General features: G+C 41.7%; 1 protein-coding gene across 2 annotated transcripts in view; it reads right to left on the reverse strand.

Moving 5' to 3' along the window:
• The window catches only part of CTCF (CCCTC-binding factor), a 166,672-nt gene that overhangs the window by 90,325 nt on the left and 56,211 nt on the right, over window positions 1–20,136 (reverse strand). Inside the window, exons 2-4 of one of the 2 annotated variants that reach the window (XM_089689957.1) lie at window positions 19,532–19,564; window positions 13,103–13,886; window positions 1,721–1,891 (exon numbers count right to left, since the gene is read on the reverse strand). In XM_089689957.1, coding sequence (XP_089546083.1) covers window positions 1,721–1,891; window positions 13,103–13,877 — 946 coding nt within the window. In that variant the 5' untranslated portion in view covers window positions 13,878–13,886; window positions 19,532–19,564. The remainder of the gene's footprint in view (window positions 1–1,720; window positions 1,892–13,102; window positions 13,887–19,531; window positions 19,565–20,136) is intronic. The other variant, XM_089689956.1, reaches the window with a different exon arrangement.

Raw genomic sequence — 20,136 nt, forward strand, 5'->3', positions numbered from 1 at the left:
AAATAATCAAGGTTATGCACATGGGGGCTAAGAATATGCATGCATCATACATATTATGGGGAGTACAACTGGGGGAATCAATGGTGGACAAGGAACTGGGAGTTCTGGTAGATGATCAACATGTATAAATACATCCGTGGTTCATATAGTTAACTCGGTGTAGAGTTATTCACCCTGTGGTCATCACAGAGGACAAGGGGGCACTCTTTACATCTGGAGGAAAAGAAATTTAAATCTCCAAACATGGAAAGGTTTCTTCACAGTAAGAGCTGTGTGAATGTGGAATATACTCCCTCAAGAGTTGGTTCTGGTCAGCTCAGCGGACTGCTTTAGAAAAGGCCTAGATGCTTTCTTTAATACACAGAATATAACTGGTTACTAACATTTATAGGTAAAGTTGATCCAGGGAATATCCAATTGCCTCTTGGGGGATCAGGAAGGATTTTTTTTTCCCCTGTAGGAGCAAATTGGATCATGCTTTGTTGGGTTGTTTTGCCTTCCTCTAGATCAACTGTGGGTGTAGGATTAAAACTTTTTTTTTATGGTTTAACTGGATGGACTTTTGTCTTTTTTCAGCCAGACTATGTATGCAAAAAGGTGTATAAGCTCGGGCGTGTTTGGACTAGGATCAGAAACCATGTATGTGAATTTGTCAGGTAGCTGTCACCCATACAAGCCAATCATTTGGAGCTGGGGCATTACCCACCCAGCAGCCACAAAAATACATGCCCTGGCTGCAGATGATTGGCCTATATATGAGATCGCTTCCTGGCAAACTCACACACTTTAAAAAAAAACATTGCTTTATTACATTTTTTTAGTTTTACATTTTCCTTTTAATTTTTTTTTTTTTAATCACTTCTATTGTCATCACGAGGAATGTAAACATCCCTTGTGGTAGCAATAGGCAGTGACACGTTCTATTTACTGAGAGATCTGGGGTTTATTAGATCCCAGGATCCCTCCTTTGGCCTCCAAACGCAGTCGATCAGACACAGATTGGTCTGATTAGCCACTTTACTGGCTGTCAACAGCCAAGTAAACAAAGAGCCAAACCTGGAAGTGACAAAATCCTTCTTGCTTCCAGTTTTGAGGTCTCAGAGGGGGAGAAACAACATCTGTTCCGCTCTCTCTGTGTAGCTGTTGCCATGGTCCCGGGCTCTCCGGTCTGACAGGAGAGCCTGGGAAATCCGGCAGCAGGGGTGGTTGACTCCCTTATGTTGCCCACAGAAGTGATCGAGTGGCTGTTCACTAGAATCACTTATGCCTTAAAAGAAACTGGCAACTGTACACTTTGAAACCAGGATGATGAAGGCATCATCCAGTTATAGCCAATTCCCTCCCAAGATGTCACATGACATCCACCTGGGGAAAGTGATTAAAGCCATTTGAATTTGGGGGTCAGAAAGCTGGCAAAAAACAAAAAAAACTTCCATTTGATGGAAGGTCTAGTTTAATTAATCAAAACAGTCCTGAAATTCATAAACTAGGTATCAAAACAAATTAAATTAAAAAAATATACATAATTTAACATGGCTGAAATATTAGGATAGTAGTTCAGTGCAAGATTACTGTTCAATTTTTTAACAGCATAAAAAGTGCAGTAAAGTTTATAAAATTAGTCCATTTTCTCCAAAAGTTTTACACAAAATACACAAATCATTCTGAACACAAAATCAGACAGCTAAAAAAAAAGGATCATTACTACCCAGACACTAACCTGTGTGAGTATTCAGGTGGTTTCTAAGCAAAGTAACAGTCCTGAAAGCTCTTCCACACAGGTGGCACTTATGAGGTCGCTCATCAGTGTGACTCTTCATGTGGCGATCAAGATTTGAGCGTCTGGGGCAAGTATAGCTACACAGTTCACATTGGAAGGTTTTCTTTACACCTGAAGAACAAAATCAGAAAATTACGTTTAATGCGATTTATTGTCTATATCTCACAAATGCACTATGTTAGATGAAATTACTTTAGGAATAAGGGTATAAGTTTTACAGTTTATCACATTCCTATTTAGCAGAAAGGCAGCCCATAGACTATTCTACCAGCGAGTTGAACAAAAACAAGCTGACCCAAAATTTCCCCATCCGCACACTTGAGCAAATGGGGGAATTCTCCCTGCTGGGGTACTGCATTCTGACAGTGGGGAGACTTCCCTATCATTAGAATACACTGTTCAGCGCTGCTGGCTATAAATGGTGGTGCTGAGCAGCATTTAATCAGACATGCTGGTTGTACAGAAGTCGAACGGTAAAAGGAGGAGAGAACCACAAATACAGGACATAAAACTGTATGACTAAAAGTACAGAGTGCATTGGATAATTTTTCTTTAGCTGCATATAACACAGCCAAAATACATTTCTACTATTTTGTGCAGTGTTGGATACAGTACTCTTAGTCTGGACAATTTGGACAGTACAAAGCAGTGATTACAAAGGGGTGGGAAAACAGCAAAACACTAGAGTAACTGAATAAATAAATCAATTTCCAGAGCTGGGACATTCACGTTGCCACCTGCAAATTTGGAAACCAAAAAGATCCAAAAGCATCAACCCTCAAACTTTTTAAATGTGTTAACAGATGACCAGGTAGCTTATCTGCTTATCTTACAGACTTATAAACTGCTGACTGACTGTAATAAGCACAGGAGGCAAACAGCCTTGTGGAAAGAGCTGGGACTGGAAACTGAGGTACCCTTGCCCTTTTTGATTGGCTTTAAAGCGTATCTTCAATAAAAATATAAAATCATATATTTGACCTCTGTGGGCATCACAGAACAGCTGTATTTATATTGAGATTAAATTACACACTGGTGGACTCTTATTTACTAATTAGGCAACTTCTGAAGGCAATTAGTTCCACCAGATTTCAGTTAGGAATATCGGAGTAAAGGCCGAATACAAATGCACGCCACACTTTTCAGATATTTGTAAAAAAAAAATTGAAAACTATTTATCTTTTTCCTTCCACGTTACAATTATGTGCCACTTTGTGTTGGTGTATCACAAATTCCCCAAAAAAAACATTTACGTTTTTGGTTGTAACATGACAAAATGTGGAAAATTTCAAGGGGTACAAATACTTTTTCAAGGCAATGTACATATAGTTATTTAAATTATTTCTGGCCTACTCCTATTAACTGCTTCTCGACCGCCCTATAGCAGAAATACTGCAAACAGGGTGGCACGGGTGCGCAAAATCACATACAGTGAAGGAAATAAGTATTTGATCCCCTGCTCATTTTGAATGTTTGCCCACTCACAAAGAAATGATCAGTCTAAAAATCAAATGGTAAGGTGTATGAGAGACAGAATAGCAACAATGAATTCAAAAGAAATGCATGTCTAACAAATTATGCACGGATTTGCATGTTCATGAGGGAAATAAGTCTTTGATCCCCTTTACATAACCTGACTTCGTACATGATGGCAAATCCCTTGTTGGCAATCACAGAGGTCAGACGTTTCCTGTAGTTGGCCACCAGGTTTGCACACATCTCAGGAGGGATTTTGGCCCACTCCTCTTGGCAGATCCTCTACAAATCATTAAGGTTTGGTGGCTGACGTTTGTCAACTCGAACTTTCAGCTCCCTCAACAGATTTCCAATCGGATTAAGGTCTAGAGACTGGCTAGGCCACTCCAGGACCTTAACGTTGTTCTTCTTGAGCAACTCCTTTGTTGCCTTAGTCGTGTGTTTTGGGTCATTGTCATGCTGGAACACCCATCCACAACCCATTTTCAATGCCCTGGCTGAGGGAAGAAGGTTCTCACCCAAGATTTGACAGTACACTGCCCCGTCCATTGTCCCTGTGATGCAGTGCAGTTGTCCTGTCCCCTTAGCAGAAAAAAACCCCCAAAGCAGAATGTTTCCACCATCATGTTTGACAGTTGGGATGGTGTTCTTGGGGTCATAGGCAGCATTTCTCCTCCTCCAAATACGGCAAATTGAGTTGATGCCAAAGAACTTGACTTTGGTCTCAGCTGACCACAACACTTTCAACCAGTCCTCCTCTGCATCAATCAGATGTTTAGTGGCAAACTTCAGATGGGCCTGGACATGTGCTTTCTTGAGCAGGGGGACCTTGCGGGCACTGCAGGATTTCAATCCTTGTCGGCGTAGTGTGTTACCAATTGTTTCCTTGGTGACTGTGGTATCAGCTGCCTGGAGATCATTGACAAGATCCTCACGTGTAGTTCTGGGATGATTCCTCACGGTTCTCATGATCATTGACACTCTACAAGGTCAGATCTTGCATGGTGCACCAGACCTAGGGAGACTGACAGTTGTTTTGTGTTTCTTCCATTTGCGAATGATTGCATCAACTGTTGTCACCTTCTCACCAAGTTGCTTGTGTAGGTCTACAATCTTGTCCCTGACATGCTTGGGCAGCTCTTCAGTCTTTGCCATGGTGGAGAGTTTGGAATCCAATTGTTTGATTGCTCCTGTGAACAGGTGTCTTTTATACAAGTAACAAAAGTAGATTAGCAGCTGTAGATTAAGAGACTGCTTCTAATCTCAGCTTGTTACCTGTATGAAAGACACCTGATGGCCAGAAATCCTGCTGAATGATAGGGGATCAAATACTGATTTCCCTCATGAACATGCAAATCAATGCATAATATGTTAGACATGCATTTCTTTTGAATTTTTTGTTGCTATTCTGTCTCTGTGTTACAATACACCTACCATTCAATTTTTAGACTGATCATTTGTTTGTAAGTGGGCAAACATTCAAAATCAGCAGGGGATCAAATACTTATTTCCTTCACTGTATATATACACTCGATTTTACATTTCCAGGTAGGGGGCACACACGCTCTACCCACGCCGCCATACGCGGCAGCCAATCACCGGGTCCTGGACGGTGATTACCGAGGATCTCCGACGGGAAAGAGAACTGTTTTGTTTACTGTTCTCCTCCCTGTCAGCTCAGGCACACTGCTTAGGATGGCTGGTCCATAGTAACACACTCCCTGCATACAGTTAACCCTCTGATCGCCCCTCATGTTAACCTCTTCACGCCCAGTGCCATAAGTAGAGTGTCAGTGCTTTTTTTGCATTTTCTGAATGAATACAAAGAGCTCTCTGGCTGGAGGAGGTGGAAAGATAAGACAGAAACATCACGCTCTCCACCTCTTCCAATCAGAGAAAGCTCTGCATTCATTAAAAAAAAATGCAAGCAGTCAACCTCCTATATCCACAATGCACTAGGTCGGCCATGCAGTACAGGAGCAGGAAGCAAGTGGAAATCTGTGGGATAGCCTTGCTTGGCTGGACAGGAGACTAGGTAGGTTGAGAGAAGGAGCATGCTTGTTCCAAGTCAAAAACTTGTTGTGTTGGAGAGGTCTTGAATGAAAATGGACAAATGGTACAGTCTTGAAGGACTTTTGAAACATTCAGTTTCTATCATACAAACATTGTTCTCATTACTCCTAGCTGTCAACCCCATATGGACTTGGTCTGCACTTATTTTTCTGCTCCAATTTTATGGTACAGGTCATAGAGGCCCCTTCTAGGAATGATGCTCTGCTGGACCTGGTAATCTCAAACCATGCAGAGCGTATTACGAATGTCCATATAAAAACAACTGGGCAGCAGTGACCATAACATGATTTCATTTATTGTTAGCTGTAAACAGCAAGCACATACGGGAAAAATAAAAATACTCAATTTTAAGAGAGCTAATTTTCCAAGGCTGATAGCTGCTCTCCAAAACAGACTGGGAGGGAATATTGGCATTGATGAACACAACACAGAAATGGTAGTTCTTCAAAAAGACCGTAGAGTAGGGTGTGGACTATAAGCCAACTGTGTCCAGAAGAAGAAGAACACAGAAACCCAGGCGTAGACCACCCCATAACGAATCCTTGTGGCGAAAAGGAGAGAGGAAGTGCCTGAGTACCTAATAAGGGCTCTAGCTGGAAGTGGTAGAAAACTGTATGACCAGTGGTGTGAGGCTTCTGATTAGTTAGGTTTAAGCGTTAAATTTACTCTTTAGCACAAAAAGAAAAAAAAACAAAAACAATATATAAAATATAGCACCCTGTCTTATCTGTCCATGACACTGGACTGTATATAAAGTTGAGGCTTTGCCCGTTTCAGTGGGCATAACCCCAAAAGGAGTGTTGAGGGACATCTACACAAGCAGGGCTGATCATCAAGGTGCCATTCCGATAATGCTTGCATTCGGATTGGACGAGGTGGTGAGTGCGATATCACTCCGGTCTCCAGATGGTGTCCATCAAAGAGAGGTATGGGCGAACCACATCCAAGGAGAGCAGAGCCACCTCATTAGGGTGCCATGGCCGAGGACAGCAGAAAAGATGGTCAATGTCCTCGTACAAGTGGAAATCTAATAACACCTTCAGAAGAAAGGAAGGGGACAGCCGAAGCACCAACTTGGCCTTGCACAGGATCAAATAATGTGACTACAGGACAAGCTGCAAATTCTGGACACCCACCGAGTCGAAGAAATGGCAAACAGGAAAGCAATCTGCTGTGAGAATTTAAGGGGATAATTAGAATGATCTCAAAAGGAGGTTTCTGAAAAGCCGACAACACCAAAGTCAAAGCCACTGGTGGCAACGGCGAGTGCATGAACACCACATAACCAAAGCCCAGGATAGAGGTTAAAAGGAAAACAGCCCATACAGATATCAAACCCAAGACCTTGACGTTATCAGCAACATGCTATAAACAACTGAGCAAACCGGTCTGACCTTTGCAACCAAGGAATACATGGCCAAAGGATGCAAAAAGAAAAAACAAGACAGAGCAGAAACTTGACCCTTGATCGTACTCAAGGCCAGCTTCCCATCTACGTAAGTTGAAGGAAGGCCAACACTCTAGACATCGAACAGGAGCAAGGATTGAAGCCCCAAAGCTTTGCACCAAATGATGTAAGCTTTCCAGATGCAACGATAAATCTTCCAGGGAGTAGTTTGCATAAATATTCAGATCACTGGGCAAGCCAACCCCAGTCCTTCACAACCTGGCAAGAAGGTGGTCCTCTCAAAGATACAGCCGCCAGGATGCTGCTGCCCCCAAACTCACGAGATCACAATTCCACAGTCAGCGAGACCCGTACGGAGCCATCAGAAGGACCAGTATTGCCTTAGGCTTCTATCCAAGGAATTTGTACTGATCCCTAGGTATCGTCCAGCGCATCAGTACTACTGTCAGCCAACGAGCTTGCCATGAACCTCAGAACCTCCTGACAACGGCAAACCCGACAGAACACCTCAGGATGGAGGAACCACTCTCACTGATCCAGTATCAGACAGCTGAGATAATCGGCCTGCTAGGATTCGACACCTGAAATGTGCATGACGGACAGAGCTATTACAAACCTTTTTGTCCATCATAGGATGTAAGACAACTCCAGTGACGCTGCGGCACTTCGCATACCTCACCGAAACCCTTGTCAAACGCTCCAGAATTGGTTTGTCCATGGAAGTGGAGACCTGTTCCATGTGGAAAATAGTTCCACACAGTGTTTTCAGATAGAACTGGGCATCCAGAGCCGCTTCAAAAAGGTAGCCACCAGCAAGCCGAAATCGGCATGCAGAAGCACAAGGAGGCCACTTGTAGGACAAAAATTTTGTGGAGGTTCCTGACGGGAGGCACACCATAGCCTGCACCAAAGTGAGAATCAGCCCTGGATACTCCAGAGAAGATTAACACAGACTTCCTGAGGTGCAGGATCCACCCGAAGTCCAGTAGAGAATGGATACTGGTCTCCATGCTGTCCATCAGGAACAAAATGAGTCTCCGCTCGTAGAAGTGGTTGTCCAAGTAACCACTCACAGCGATCCCTTGTAGAATACGCAAGGCCTGAACCATGGAAAAACCTTGGTAAACAACCGAGAAGTGAAGGCTAGATAGAGGGGCAGCATCACAATTTGATAAAGTACAACTCCGATAGCAAAGTATAGGAAACGCTGATGTCCCTTGCAAAGTGAGTGGAGGCCAGAGAGATCCCTAGTGGAGTTAGGCCACCAACGTGCCATTGGGTTCCATCTGAACATGTGAACCCGTACAAAAGGCATTCAAGGATCTGAGATACAGTATCAGGCAAACCCAGTCCTGTAACAATCATGCACACAGGGATGGGCGCGGTTCCCCATTTTGCTCCAAACTTCTGCATTTTGGTATTTCTCTTAAATTCCTATGCAACCACCTGAGAGGGGGAGGTGTAGCAATCGTGCACACAAGAGCCAGGCACAACCCTCATTTTGTTAAGATTCTTTATGTCTCCCCCTCCCTCAGGAATGCGTTCAGTGTACGTTGCTAAGTGGCTGTCTATACAATTTTCTTCCCAAATAGGGCAATTGGCTTGTCCGTTGTAAGAAGATACCAATTGATTTTTGGGAGAAATAGGCTGTTATGCTTTGGGAGAGAGCGAAGTGAGGATCTCCTGCGTTTAACATCTCGCAGAGAGAGAAAGGAGAATCTCGCTGTAACAACGAAACGGAGTGAGAGACCAGAAATCCTTTTTGAGCTCATCAGACTGGACACTGCTTAACTCCAGGCATCCTTTGGCAAGTACTTATTTACCTAAACTTCTTTCAGTTACCTGTTTGCTGTGCTCTATATATAAATATATATATATATATATATATATATATATATACATATATACATATACATATACATACATACATACATACATACACACACCATCTTTTTTCTGTAAATATTTCTACTGCACCTTTTGACCTTTTAGTAATAAATCTTACTTTCCGAAAGTGTCGATCTGTTTCTATAGCTCTTTAATGTAACTTACGAATCCCTGCCGCTGAAGAGCACTACTATGAGTGGTTTACCCTCTGTATAACCTGTCTGCGGAGATAGCAGTATACCGACGATTAACCAATCATCCTAGTGTATTGCTGAGTTTCCTCTATACAAAAAGGAGGTGGTGGCAGTGTGAAGGGTTAATTGAGTAATTCCGTGACCCAGTAACAAAACGCTCCCAGGCTGCAGGTGCATCGATTGTGGTCCAATTAGCTAAAATATCGGTGTGCAGGGTGCAGCTGGGCGTGGCATTGTTACACACGACATCACGGTTTTAGATTGGCTAGTCCTTCGGTCACGAGTTTGGTGAGAAGGTCTGGGGTCTGACATGCGATCGTCACAAGTCCGACTTGGGGACTGTTAAAAGAGTGGAGAAAAACCTCCCTGACTCGGGGAGTGGGAAAAATCTCCCCCCTCAAGGAACATGCCCTACAAAGCTACATATGGAGCCCGCAGACACACTGGCAAGCGCTGCAGATTGAAGGCAAAAACCCGTCCAGCAGAAAGGAATGAAACCATTTGCAGCAAGAGGGGAAAAAGGCTCACTTGTTAGTAATGAGGAAGGCCCGCAGGCCCGGAAAAAAGAAAAGATGATCCGCACTCTAGAAAAGTTGTGAGCAAACCTCTAAGTTGATGCATACTTAGCCGTGGGCTTGGGGTGCTTCTGGGACCATGATCACTGGGCACAGCCGGCCGGAGTCCTAAAGAGTTTTGAGCCCTTGGATGGGAACCAGGAAAGTGCAAAATCTGCTGATATGCCATAAAGGCTGCTCAGCATTGCTCACGCAGTTCGGTTCCTCTCCCATCTTGGCTTGAGGAAGGAAGATACTCTCGCCACCCGTAAGGTGCTGGGTAACATCATCAAGCATTAACCCCAAAAGCTGATCACCCTGGTAGAGCAAGTCTGCTGAGGTCGTTTTGAAAGTCTGGATAGCTGAACAACCTTTGAGCCAAGGGTCCTGCGCAGCCCACTGCCGAAACAGAAATTCCATAGAGAAGTGGAGCCACATCAAGGGGCAGATCACAAACAGACATGTGTCAGCGGAGACAGGAGAACCACCGCTGGTAGAGGCCGATTCCTTCAAGGAAAATAGCTGGCGCAGGCACCCCTCTCACTGGACACAGGCCGGAGGGAGGGGGTTACTGGATGGGACCTCACAAATCCGCATCCACCCAGCTGAGCACCACAGAAGCAAGGGAAGGACTCTCTCCAAAATACATCTGCCCCCAGCCCAAAGACTCTGAGCAGGAAGTGACATGGGGAGAGGGTGAATGCCTTCAAGTAAAAAAGCAGGTCTGACCACCTGTTCGGGTAGGCCGTAAGCCATTTACTAAATTTTCGGCCTAACCCACACTGTGGTGTGCTCACCCATGGGCAGCCGCTGGCACCCCCCACAAAGAGCCAACCCCCCTAAAGATGGCCACTGCCGCCCGTGAGGAAGGAGCAGTGCAGCACCAGGTCAGTCAAGAGCCCAGAAAAAGGAAGGAAGGGGTCGCTACAGCATGTCCACCGAACAGCCAAACGCTCTAAGGTCAGAACAAGGAAGACAGTAACAACTCAATAGGGAGGAGTCCCCGCAGGGACCTACCGGCCCTGGACCCACCACCACCCTGGGGGGATACACAGGGTACCCCCCAAGTCTGCTAAACTCACAAGGGGAGAGTAGGGAAAGACATCAACCATATCACAACGAGTGCTGGAGACCCCAAAGGGACCGACCGCCCCACGGAGTACCCAAACTGAGCCTTGGTAGGGAGGGAGAAAATTTACTTACTGAGTACGTGGGTAACACTCCCTTGACAGATCCTCCTGTCCACTGAATTGGGCAGACCAGCTTACAATGACAGTGTGGATGAGTCCTGCATGGCACCAGCCACATCCTGATCACTAGTGCAATGCTATCCAGGCTTCTACAAAAAGTAAAAAATAAAATGCACATTTGTTTTACCTGCAAAAAATGTGCATTTCTTATGTTTTTTTTTTTTTTTTCTTTTTTTAAAGGTTCAATTCCTCTAAACCACCTTGAGTCCCTTTTTTTTATTTTGCAGATGTCGGTTTCATGCATTATACCTTTTTGATACATGCATTTGTAGTCTAAACAAAATATTATAATATTTCTGGGACAGATAGGGCTTAGATTTGGTAGCAAATTGGGATTTGTACTTTTATTTCTATGGTTTTTATTGAAAATAGCAAAACATTGCAAAAAAAAAAAAAAAAACACTACATCTTTTGTAAGTTTTAAAACAAAATCACAGTGTGGCTTTTATCCAACATATAGAGGAATGGCAAAGCTCAAAGCGAATGTAAGCATTTTACTTTATGCCAACATAAATGGTTAGCGTAACCATAACATAACATTGAGTCAAGTTGGCACAAACTGGTCTCATAGCAAATTTTTCCAGAAGTTTGTGATCTAGAAAAATTCCAAATTCCAATAACATTGTGTTCACTTACGTAAGCATTTGATGCTTGATGTTTGTACAGCAAAACATCACCCAGATCATTTTAACTAGATATGGATTGTACCTTTTTTTTTTTTTTTTTTTTTTTTTTTTTAAACATTTTGATCTGGCCAACTGTGCATCAGTAGATTGTTGCTAATAGAGATCTGTTGCTGGTTGCAATCAGCCTACAATCTAATGTGAGAAGAAAGACGGAGCCCAGACGGATCTGTCTCAGCCTCTTCACTTGTGATGTCAACCTAGTCCCAATGTAAGCAGTAGCATTTTTTTTTTATTTCACTTCTACAGGCACTGTGTAGAAGCATCAGGTGCTGGATGATGGCGATCACAGACAGCTGGCAAATGCAACATGCACCCCCCACCAGGACCTTCAAAAACTGCTGAAACAGTCATTTCAAAACTGCGGTGGGACAAATGGCTAGCTCTGTGCTATTTCAAAACAGCACTGGGGACTCAGGTAGTTAAAGCGGAGCTCCACCCAAAAGGGGAAGTTATGGTTTAAGGACTGGTCACCTGCTCCCCGTGAGCAATTTGCACTTTTGGGGAAGGGGGTGGGGGTGAGGGTACACGATTCTGCCATGTACTCACTTCCGCTCCCGACTGACTTGGCAATCAGAAGTGGAAATTGTCCTCCCCTCCTTCTGGGACATGTAAAGGTAAAATATTTCTGTAAATGTATGCAAAGAAAACCTATTCTTATAACTTGAGAAGTCAACGGTTTGTGTGTGCTGGCCCCTTCAGTGCTGCTTTGTATACTACCCTGCCTATGTGCACCTTTCCCTTTTTCCTCAGATCAAAGCCGCTGTCATATTTGTTTTTGAGCAGGGAGGAATACCTTGTTCAAATGTTTATCCATAGTCAAAGACACACACTGACGGGAGCGCCACCAAGTGCATTAATAATCAGTACATTTAATAACAGACAAATTAACACATAAGTAGTAAGCCATGTGCTTTTCAAGAAAAAGGGACAGGAGCCGATCCACTCAGAAGGTTAATTTTCAGCTGCAGTGTTTTTGCCATGTATTTGGTGCGCTCTGGATACCTGTTACCCAGCATGCACCTGTGAAACTTGGACATGTGACTCAAAAAATATAATGTAAGCAATTTTTTGATGCATTTTCTATTTCAATAGGGGCCTGCACTTTTGTTACGGTTTTGAAAACCACACCAAAGATGCAGCATGCAGGACTTTTCAAAATGCAGCGCAAATGCAGCGTAATGGTGTGAAGAGTCCCATAGGATTTTAAGAAATTCATTTTTACTGTGCTAAAAATGCAGCTGAAAATCAATGTGAAAACAGTCTTAGGGTTTGGATCTTGTAGGCATGTGTATTGAAGGGGAGAGGTGAAATACCAGTGCAGGTTTCAAACATCTGCTGACTGCTAGCTGAAAGAATATTAAACACAAGACACAAGCAGCTCCCAATAACATTGAGCCTGGGTTCACACAGCGGCTGTGCAGGAAACTGCATGTGATTCGAACAGGAATCGCAAATTCTGTTCAAATTACATGAAATTCTTTGCAGTGCGATTTGAGCCCATTTATCGGCTCAAACTGCACCAGCACGATAAAAGGGGCAGGCAGTTTTGATGGAGGGAGCTTTGGGGTGTTATTAATTTAAAATTGACACCAGAGCAGAGGGCATGAATGCGGTACAATTTTAATGCGGTGCAGGAACCTCACTGGATTTGCCTTGTTTCCCACACCACATATATGTGAACCAAGGCTGAATTACACAGAAAGATCTGTATACCTGTATGCACAGGGCATTAATGGGAGGCTTACCAACATGTAGCAAGAATTTTCAAGTAAATCACAATGTTAACCTAAGTACCTTTCTTTTTAATTTTTGTTGGTTTTGGAGGCTTCATATTTCCAACCACTTTTTCAGCATTTACATCTGAGAGCAAACCCTCCTGTTGTTCTTCTTCAAAATCATAAACAGATACATCAACGTCCTTTCCTTCTTCTGTATATCGAAGTTTACTTTTCTTTGTCTTCTTGATCTTTTTGACAGGTGGTGCATAATCTGGATCCTTCTGCCAGGCAGATTCTTCCTGTGGCTGAAGCTCAGCCTGTTCAAGAGTTTCCACTTCACCATTTGCTCCAACCTTAACAACTTGGAAACCCTCTGGAAGAGGCAATGTGTGACAGATCATAGGTTCCCCTTCTGGAAGGCCTTCTTTAGTTACCTCATTTTCATAAGCTGCATGAAGTTCCCCAACAGATGTGGCAGCAACAGGAACAGCTACAGGCACCTGCACAAGCTGAAGTTCTCCTAAATTTATTGGTTGTTCCTCCATATTTACAACTTGCAAAGTTATGATTTGTGTATCATCTACAGTAGCTTCACCCTCCTGAGACACTACACCTTCCATTACTTCTGTTTTCATCTGAAGTATTGCAGGGTCAAGTTGCTCCATCATAACCATTTGAACATTGCTATTAACATCATGGGATACTTCACTTCCATCTGCCTGGCTATGAACTATAACACAACCATCATCATCAGCAACACCATCTCGCCGCCTCTGATAAGTCTTTGTTTCCTTTCTTTTCATGAATGTCTCCGAGTCCTCAACAATGGCTTCTGCCATATCTCCTTCCATTTTCACCAACTGTAAGACAAAAATTACACAAAAGAAAGGTAATTAAAAGTGCAATTTTTAATTATAGATTTACCAGGCACTAGTGGGAGTTTTCTTCCCTATTTACCTAAACTACAGTTTATTTTTGTTTCTTGAAATCTGTCCCCTTAACCACTTGCCTACTGGGCATTTTTACCCCCTTCCTGCCCAGGCCAATTTTCACCTTTCAGTGCTGTTGCACTTTAAATAACAACTGCGCAGTCATGCAACACTGTACCCGTATGACATTTTTATCATATTTTTCACACAAATAGAGATTTCTTTTTGTGGCATTTAATCACCACTGGATTTTTTATTTTTGAGCTAAACTAAAAAAATTTTGAAAAAAAAAAAATTTCTTTGTTTCTATTATAACATTTTGCAAATAAATAATCTTTCTATACACATTTAGGCCAAAATGTATTCTGCTACACGTATTTGGTGAAAATAACCCAAATCAGCATTCATTATTTAGTTGGTAGGAATGTTATCCACAAAACTATGGGATATATCTAAAAAATTTATAAATACTGATGTACTCATGCTGATCTCATTTCTTAAGGCCCAAAAATATCAGGACAGTACAAGCTTTTCAGAAAGTAGTTAGTCTGAAGTATTTAGTAAGACGCATGTTTTTTGAAGTTGCCATAAGTTTGTGAAAATTTAGGAAATTAAAAAAAAAAATGTTCACAATTTTTTTTTTTACATACTGCCACCAATGCAGTACAGCCTCATTATATAACTTTTTGTTTTTTCTTTTTACCATTTTTCTTTCTACTCCTGTGGTTAGAGCAATACAATGTTACCATAGTAACAATGTACTACTCTGGGCAAGTTATCAGGATTTTTTTTTTTTTTTGTACACATCAAGGGTGTAAAAAAAACTACTTGTGCAGGGACTAAATAGGGGGCCCCAATCTACTTGTCCCTCATGACAATCTACTTGTCAAGATAAAAAAATGTTTTTTTAACCAAAATCGTATTTAAAATCGGAGGTGATTTTAGGAACGTCTGGGGGGTTTAAAAACAAAAAGAGGCTTTATGGCAACTTAAAAGTGCAATTTTTTTACACTGCTCTGTTTATCTCCTCCTCCCCTCCCTGCCTCTCTCCAACACTGCAACCAGGGACTAGCAGGGAGGGCGGAGACCTTGCAGTGTGATGAACAACGATTGGCTGCTAGTCAGGAAAGGGTGGGTCAGGGCTTAAACTTTATCCCTTTTGCATCCAGAGCCGTTTTTTGCATTTTTTTGCACGCGTTTAAAAAATAATTTTAGGCCTGAAGATTACATAAAACCCCCAAGTATTATATATTTTCTGAAAGCAGAAATCCTAGAGAATAAAATAGTGGTAGTTCCAATTTTTTATGTTGCATGATTTTAGCGCAGAATTTTTGTAAAAAAATACATGCAAGTTAATATTATGGCACAAAAAAAAAGCAATAAATTACTCAATTTTTTTGTAAAATATAAAAGACGAGGTTGCAGCGAGTAAATAGATATCCAACTTATCAAACGCTCGTGAAATGTAGGGGGTTGGCGCGGAGAGGCTGACACTGTGTGGAAGCAACCGACCACACAGCTGCAACTGAATGCTTCCACCTGGCAGGTGAGCCCACTGCTTGCCTGTAGCAGGGCTAAAACGAGGGGGGGAAAAAACTACCTGCCCAGCGCCCGGAACTACCTGTCCCGGTCGTCGGGCGATAGCAATCAAACATCCCTGCACATTATGATTGCTTATACCAACAAATTACACTGATATAAGCAAGCATTTGTACTGAATTAAACTGACTCATTCAGTAATTTTTGTGATCAGCTGCAATTGGCCATTGCTGTTCACATGCTACAGATGGGCTGTGATGGGCCCAGTCTGTACAATGTGATTACTGTGACCAATCACAGCTAGAAGCACATTTGTAAGCAGTGAATGGCGTGAAAGGAAGCCGTTCATTATTTACAACTGTTACATGATCTGCTGTAATTGGTTACAGTGATCACATGACACTGGCAGTGGGCCGGTGTAGTGATCTATCATTGGCCAAGTCCCGTGGACACAGCCAGTGACAAATCTCACCGTAGTGCAGCCCGTGGGCACACACGAGGAATGATCATGGGATATATGACATCCTCCAAGGATAATAAGAGTTCCCGCTTAGCTGTCATTGTACAATAGGCTAGACAAGGAGTTAAAAATGTGTGGCTACCTCCAGTAGGCTAAAGCTGGCCATAGATGGCTCAAAATTTAACTGGTTCAATCCATCTATAGGCAGACCGGTTGTACAGAAGTGGGCCGCTGACTATAACCAGCTATGTTGACCATTGTATTCTGACAGTGAAATAAACCCTAGTAGGAGAGAATAATGGGCATTGAAGGCATGGACTGAAATCCTGCAGCACCTGCAAGGTATCCCTCCTCAAGAAGGCACATGTACAGGCTTGTTTGAACTTTGCCAGTCAACATCTAAATGATTCAGAGAAGAATTAGGAGAAAATGCTGTGGTCAGAAGAGGCCAAAATTGAGCTCTTTGGCATTAACTCAACTCACCATGTTTGGAGGAAGGAAAATGCTGACTACGACCTAAGAACACCATCCCTACACTCAAGCACGGAGGTGGAAGCATTATGCTTTGGGGCCGTTTCTCTGCTAAAGGTACAGGCCGACTTTGCCACAATGAAGGGCCAATGGACGGGGCCATGTAATGAAAAATCTTGGATGAGCACCTTCTTCCTTCAGCCACAACACTGAAGATGGGCCGCGGATGGGTCTTCCAGCACAACGACTCAAAATTAACTGCCAAGGCAACAAAGGAGTGGCCCAAGAAGAAGCATATTAAGGTCAAGGAGTGGCTTAGCCAGTCTCCAGACCTTAATCCTATAGAAAATGTATAGAGGGAGCTGAAACTTCGAGTTGCCAAGTGACAGCCAAGAAACCTTAAGGATTTCGGGAAGATATGTAAAGAAAAGTGGACTAAAATCCCTCCTGAGATGTGTGCAAACCTGGTAACCAACTACAAGATATGTCGTACCTCGGTGCTTCTCCACCAAATACTAAGCCATGTTTTGCTTGGGAATTAAATACTTTTTACTCACCGAACTGCAACTCAATTTATAACATTTGTATCATATGTTTTTTCTGGATTTTTGGTTGATATTTTGTCTTGTTCATTTCAAATACACCTATGATAAAAACTTTAGACGCTTAATTTCTTTGTAAGAGGGCAAACTTGCAACATCTGCAGGGGATCAAATAATTATTTTCCCCACTGTATATGTAACATTGTCTGTAGACTCTATACCTTTCACACAGACAAAATAATATACTCTGATTTGGGTTATTTTTAGTGGTGCACTGAAAGGAAAATTCTGGTGCCGAAACCAAAAATTAAGGATGCACTTGGCCGAAAACCAAAATTATATTTTTCAAATGCAATTTTTTTGGAAAAAAAATACACTTTAATGATTTAAAAAACAAAAAAACAATATATACCCTAATTATTTTGTAAAATATGAAAAAATGATGTTAGGTCGAGTAAATAGTTACCCAACATGTCATACTTTAAAATTATGCACGCTCGTAGAATGGCATCAAACTACTGTACTTAAAAAATCTCCACGGGTGACGCTTTAAAAATTTCTACAGGTTACCAGTGTAAAGTTACAGAAGAGGTCTAGTGCTAGAATTATTGCTCTTGCTCTGACATTCGTGACATGTTTGGTTTGAATATTATTTACATGTAGGCATGGCCTACATATGCGTTCACCACTACGAGCAAGCAAAGGCACTTTAAATCTTTTTTTAAATGTATTTTTAACACTGCCCCTTAAAAAAAAAATTATTAATTACTTTTATTCCTATCACAAGGAATGGATGCATTCCTTGTGATAGAATGAAGTAATGACAGGTCCTCTTTATGGAGAAATATGGGGTCAATAAGACCCTACATCTTTCCTCTTCTACAATGTAAAGCATTAGTTCAAAAAAAAGCATTGATCTAGTGCATATAAAAAAAAAAAAAAAAAAAAAAAGGAAGGCCTTATTTACAAGGCGCTGGAACAGGAAGGGACATCACCCAGGTCCTCCAAGGGCATAGAGATGAGTGGGGGACATCTTTCCCTCGCTTATCTCTATACCCAGCGCCGGGATCATTTGGTAGTTTCTCAGGTAAAGCTGAGAACCACCAAGCAGCAGCAGGTGGCAGCAAGGTTATTTTTGGCACCTGCATCAGTGCTTATGTTCATATCGGCCAAAGGCAAATAGGGGAGTTTTCGGCCGTAATGTTTCAGCCACCGAAATTTCGGTGCATCCCTAGTTATTTTTACCAAAGAAATGTAGCAGACTATATTTTGGCCTAAATTTATGAAGAAAGATTATGTTTGCCAGATTTTATAACAGAAACTAAGAAAAACCGGTTTTGTTTTTTCCCCAATACTTTCCATATTTTTTCGTTTGTATAGCAAAAATAAAAGCCCAGTGGCAATAAAATTCCACCAAAAGAAATGTGTTAAAAAAATTATATAAAATTTTATTTGGGTATAGTGTTGCATGACTGAGCAATTGGCAGTTAAAGTAGCACAATGCTGAATAGCAAAAAATGCCCTAGTCATAAAGGAGGTAAAACCTTCTGGAGGTTAAGTTGTTAACATGAAGACCTCCACTACAAGAAAGTACAATAATGCATGATGTTGACAAATCTTTAAGTTACTTTATGGGTGCTTCACTAAATTTTTTTTTCTTTTTATATTCCTTAAAAACGGTAGGGGAAGGTAATGAAAACCTAGAATCCTACTATTTTGAGGCAGAGTGTGCATCCAGCAATGCCAGAATGTGAGTGGACAAAGATTTGATTCTCTGCTGGATAAGACCTCAGCAGTTCAAACCATCCATGGACAAAGTCAAGGACAAATACACCATGTATACAGTCAAAATGATGAGTGTGTAAGAAACTATTGTTAAGTACAATCACAGTGAAAAATATTGGCACCCCTGCATTTCTATCAGATAATGCATCACTTTGCCCAGAAAATTGCTGCAATTACAAATGTTTAGGCATTCTCGTGTTTATTTCTTTTGTTTGTATTGATAGGACACAAAACAGCGGAGAAACAAAAGCGCCAAATCTGACACATTCCACGCAAAACACCAAAAATGGACAGGACAAAATTATTGACACCTTCTCAAAATTGTAAGAAAATCGAATTCCAAGTTTGTTGTGCTACTGTAGTTTGTAGTTAAAACGCACCTGTATCAATTAGCAGGCCTGACAGTACAGAAAACACACCGCCAATCAGTTAAAAATGGTGAAAAATTTACTCAACCTTTCTGTTGTGTGTGTCTGTGTGCCACATGGAGCATGGAGAAGAGAAAGAACAGCAAAGAATGGTCTGAGGATTTGAGAACAAAAATTGTGAAAAAGCATAGTCAATCTTAATGTTCCTGCGTCCACTGTGTGCAACATTGTCAAGAACCTCAATTAACTTCCAGACAAATTCAAGCTGACCTTCACGCACAGGGTACAACTGTGTCAGCTCAAACTATAGGTCACCATCTGAATGAAGAGACGTTATGGTAGCAGACCTAGGAGAACTCCACTGCTGGCAAAAACATAAAACACGCCAGATTGGTGTTTGCCAAAACTTACCTGAGGAAGCCAAAATCCTTTTGGGAGAATCTTCTGTGGAGAGATGAAACAAAAATTACAGCTTTTTAGTAAGGCTCACCATTCTGTTTTTAGAAAAAGCAATGGAGGCCTTTAACCACTTGCCATCCTTAGGATTTACCCCCTTAATGACCAGGCCTATTTTGCTATTCACTACTGCACTATTTCAACTGGTATTTGCGCGGTCATGCAATGCTTCATCCAAACAAAATTTACATCCTTGTTTCCACACACAGAGCTTTCTTTCGCTGATATTAGATCACCTGTGCGCTTTTTATTTTTTGCGCTATAAACAAAATAAGACCGAAAATTTTGAAAGAAAAAAAAAACATTTTTTTTACTTTCGGCTATAAAAAAAATATAGTAAAAACGCAAAGTTAGTCATAAATTTAGGCCAAAATGTATTGTGCTACATGTTTTTGGTAAAAGAAAGAAATCCTAATAAGTCTATATTGATTGCTTTGTGTGAAAGTTATAGCATCTACAAACTATGGTATAAATACTGCAATTTATGCCATTTGTTTGCTATACAGCGTTGCACTAGTTTAACTGACAATTGCACAGTCAAGCAATGCTGTACATAAATT

Source organism: Staurois parvus, unplaced genomic scaffold, assembly GCF_062004578.1.
Source record: "Staurois parvus isolate SC_StPar_1 unplaced genomic scaffold, SC_StPar_1.0 ptg000505l, whole genome shotgun sequence".
Classification (NCBI taxonomy): Eukaryota; Metazoa; Chordata; class Amphibia; order Anura; family Ranidae; genus Staurois; species Staurois parvus.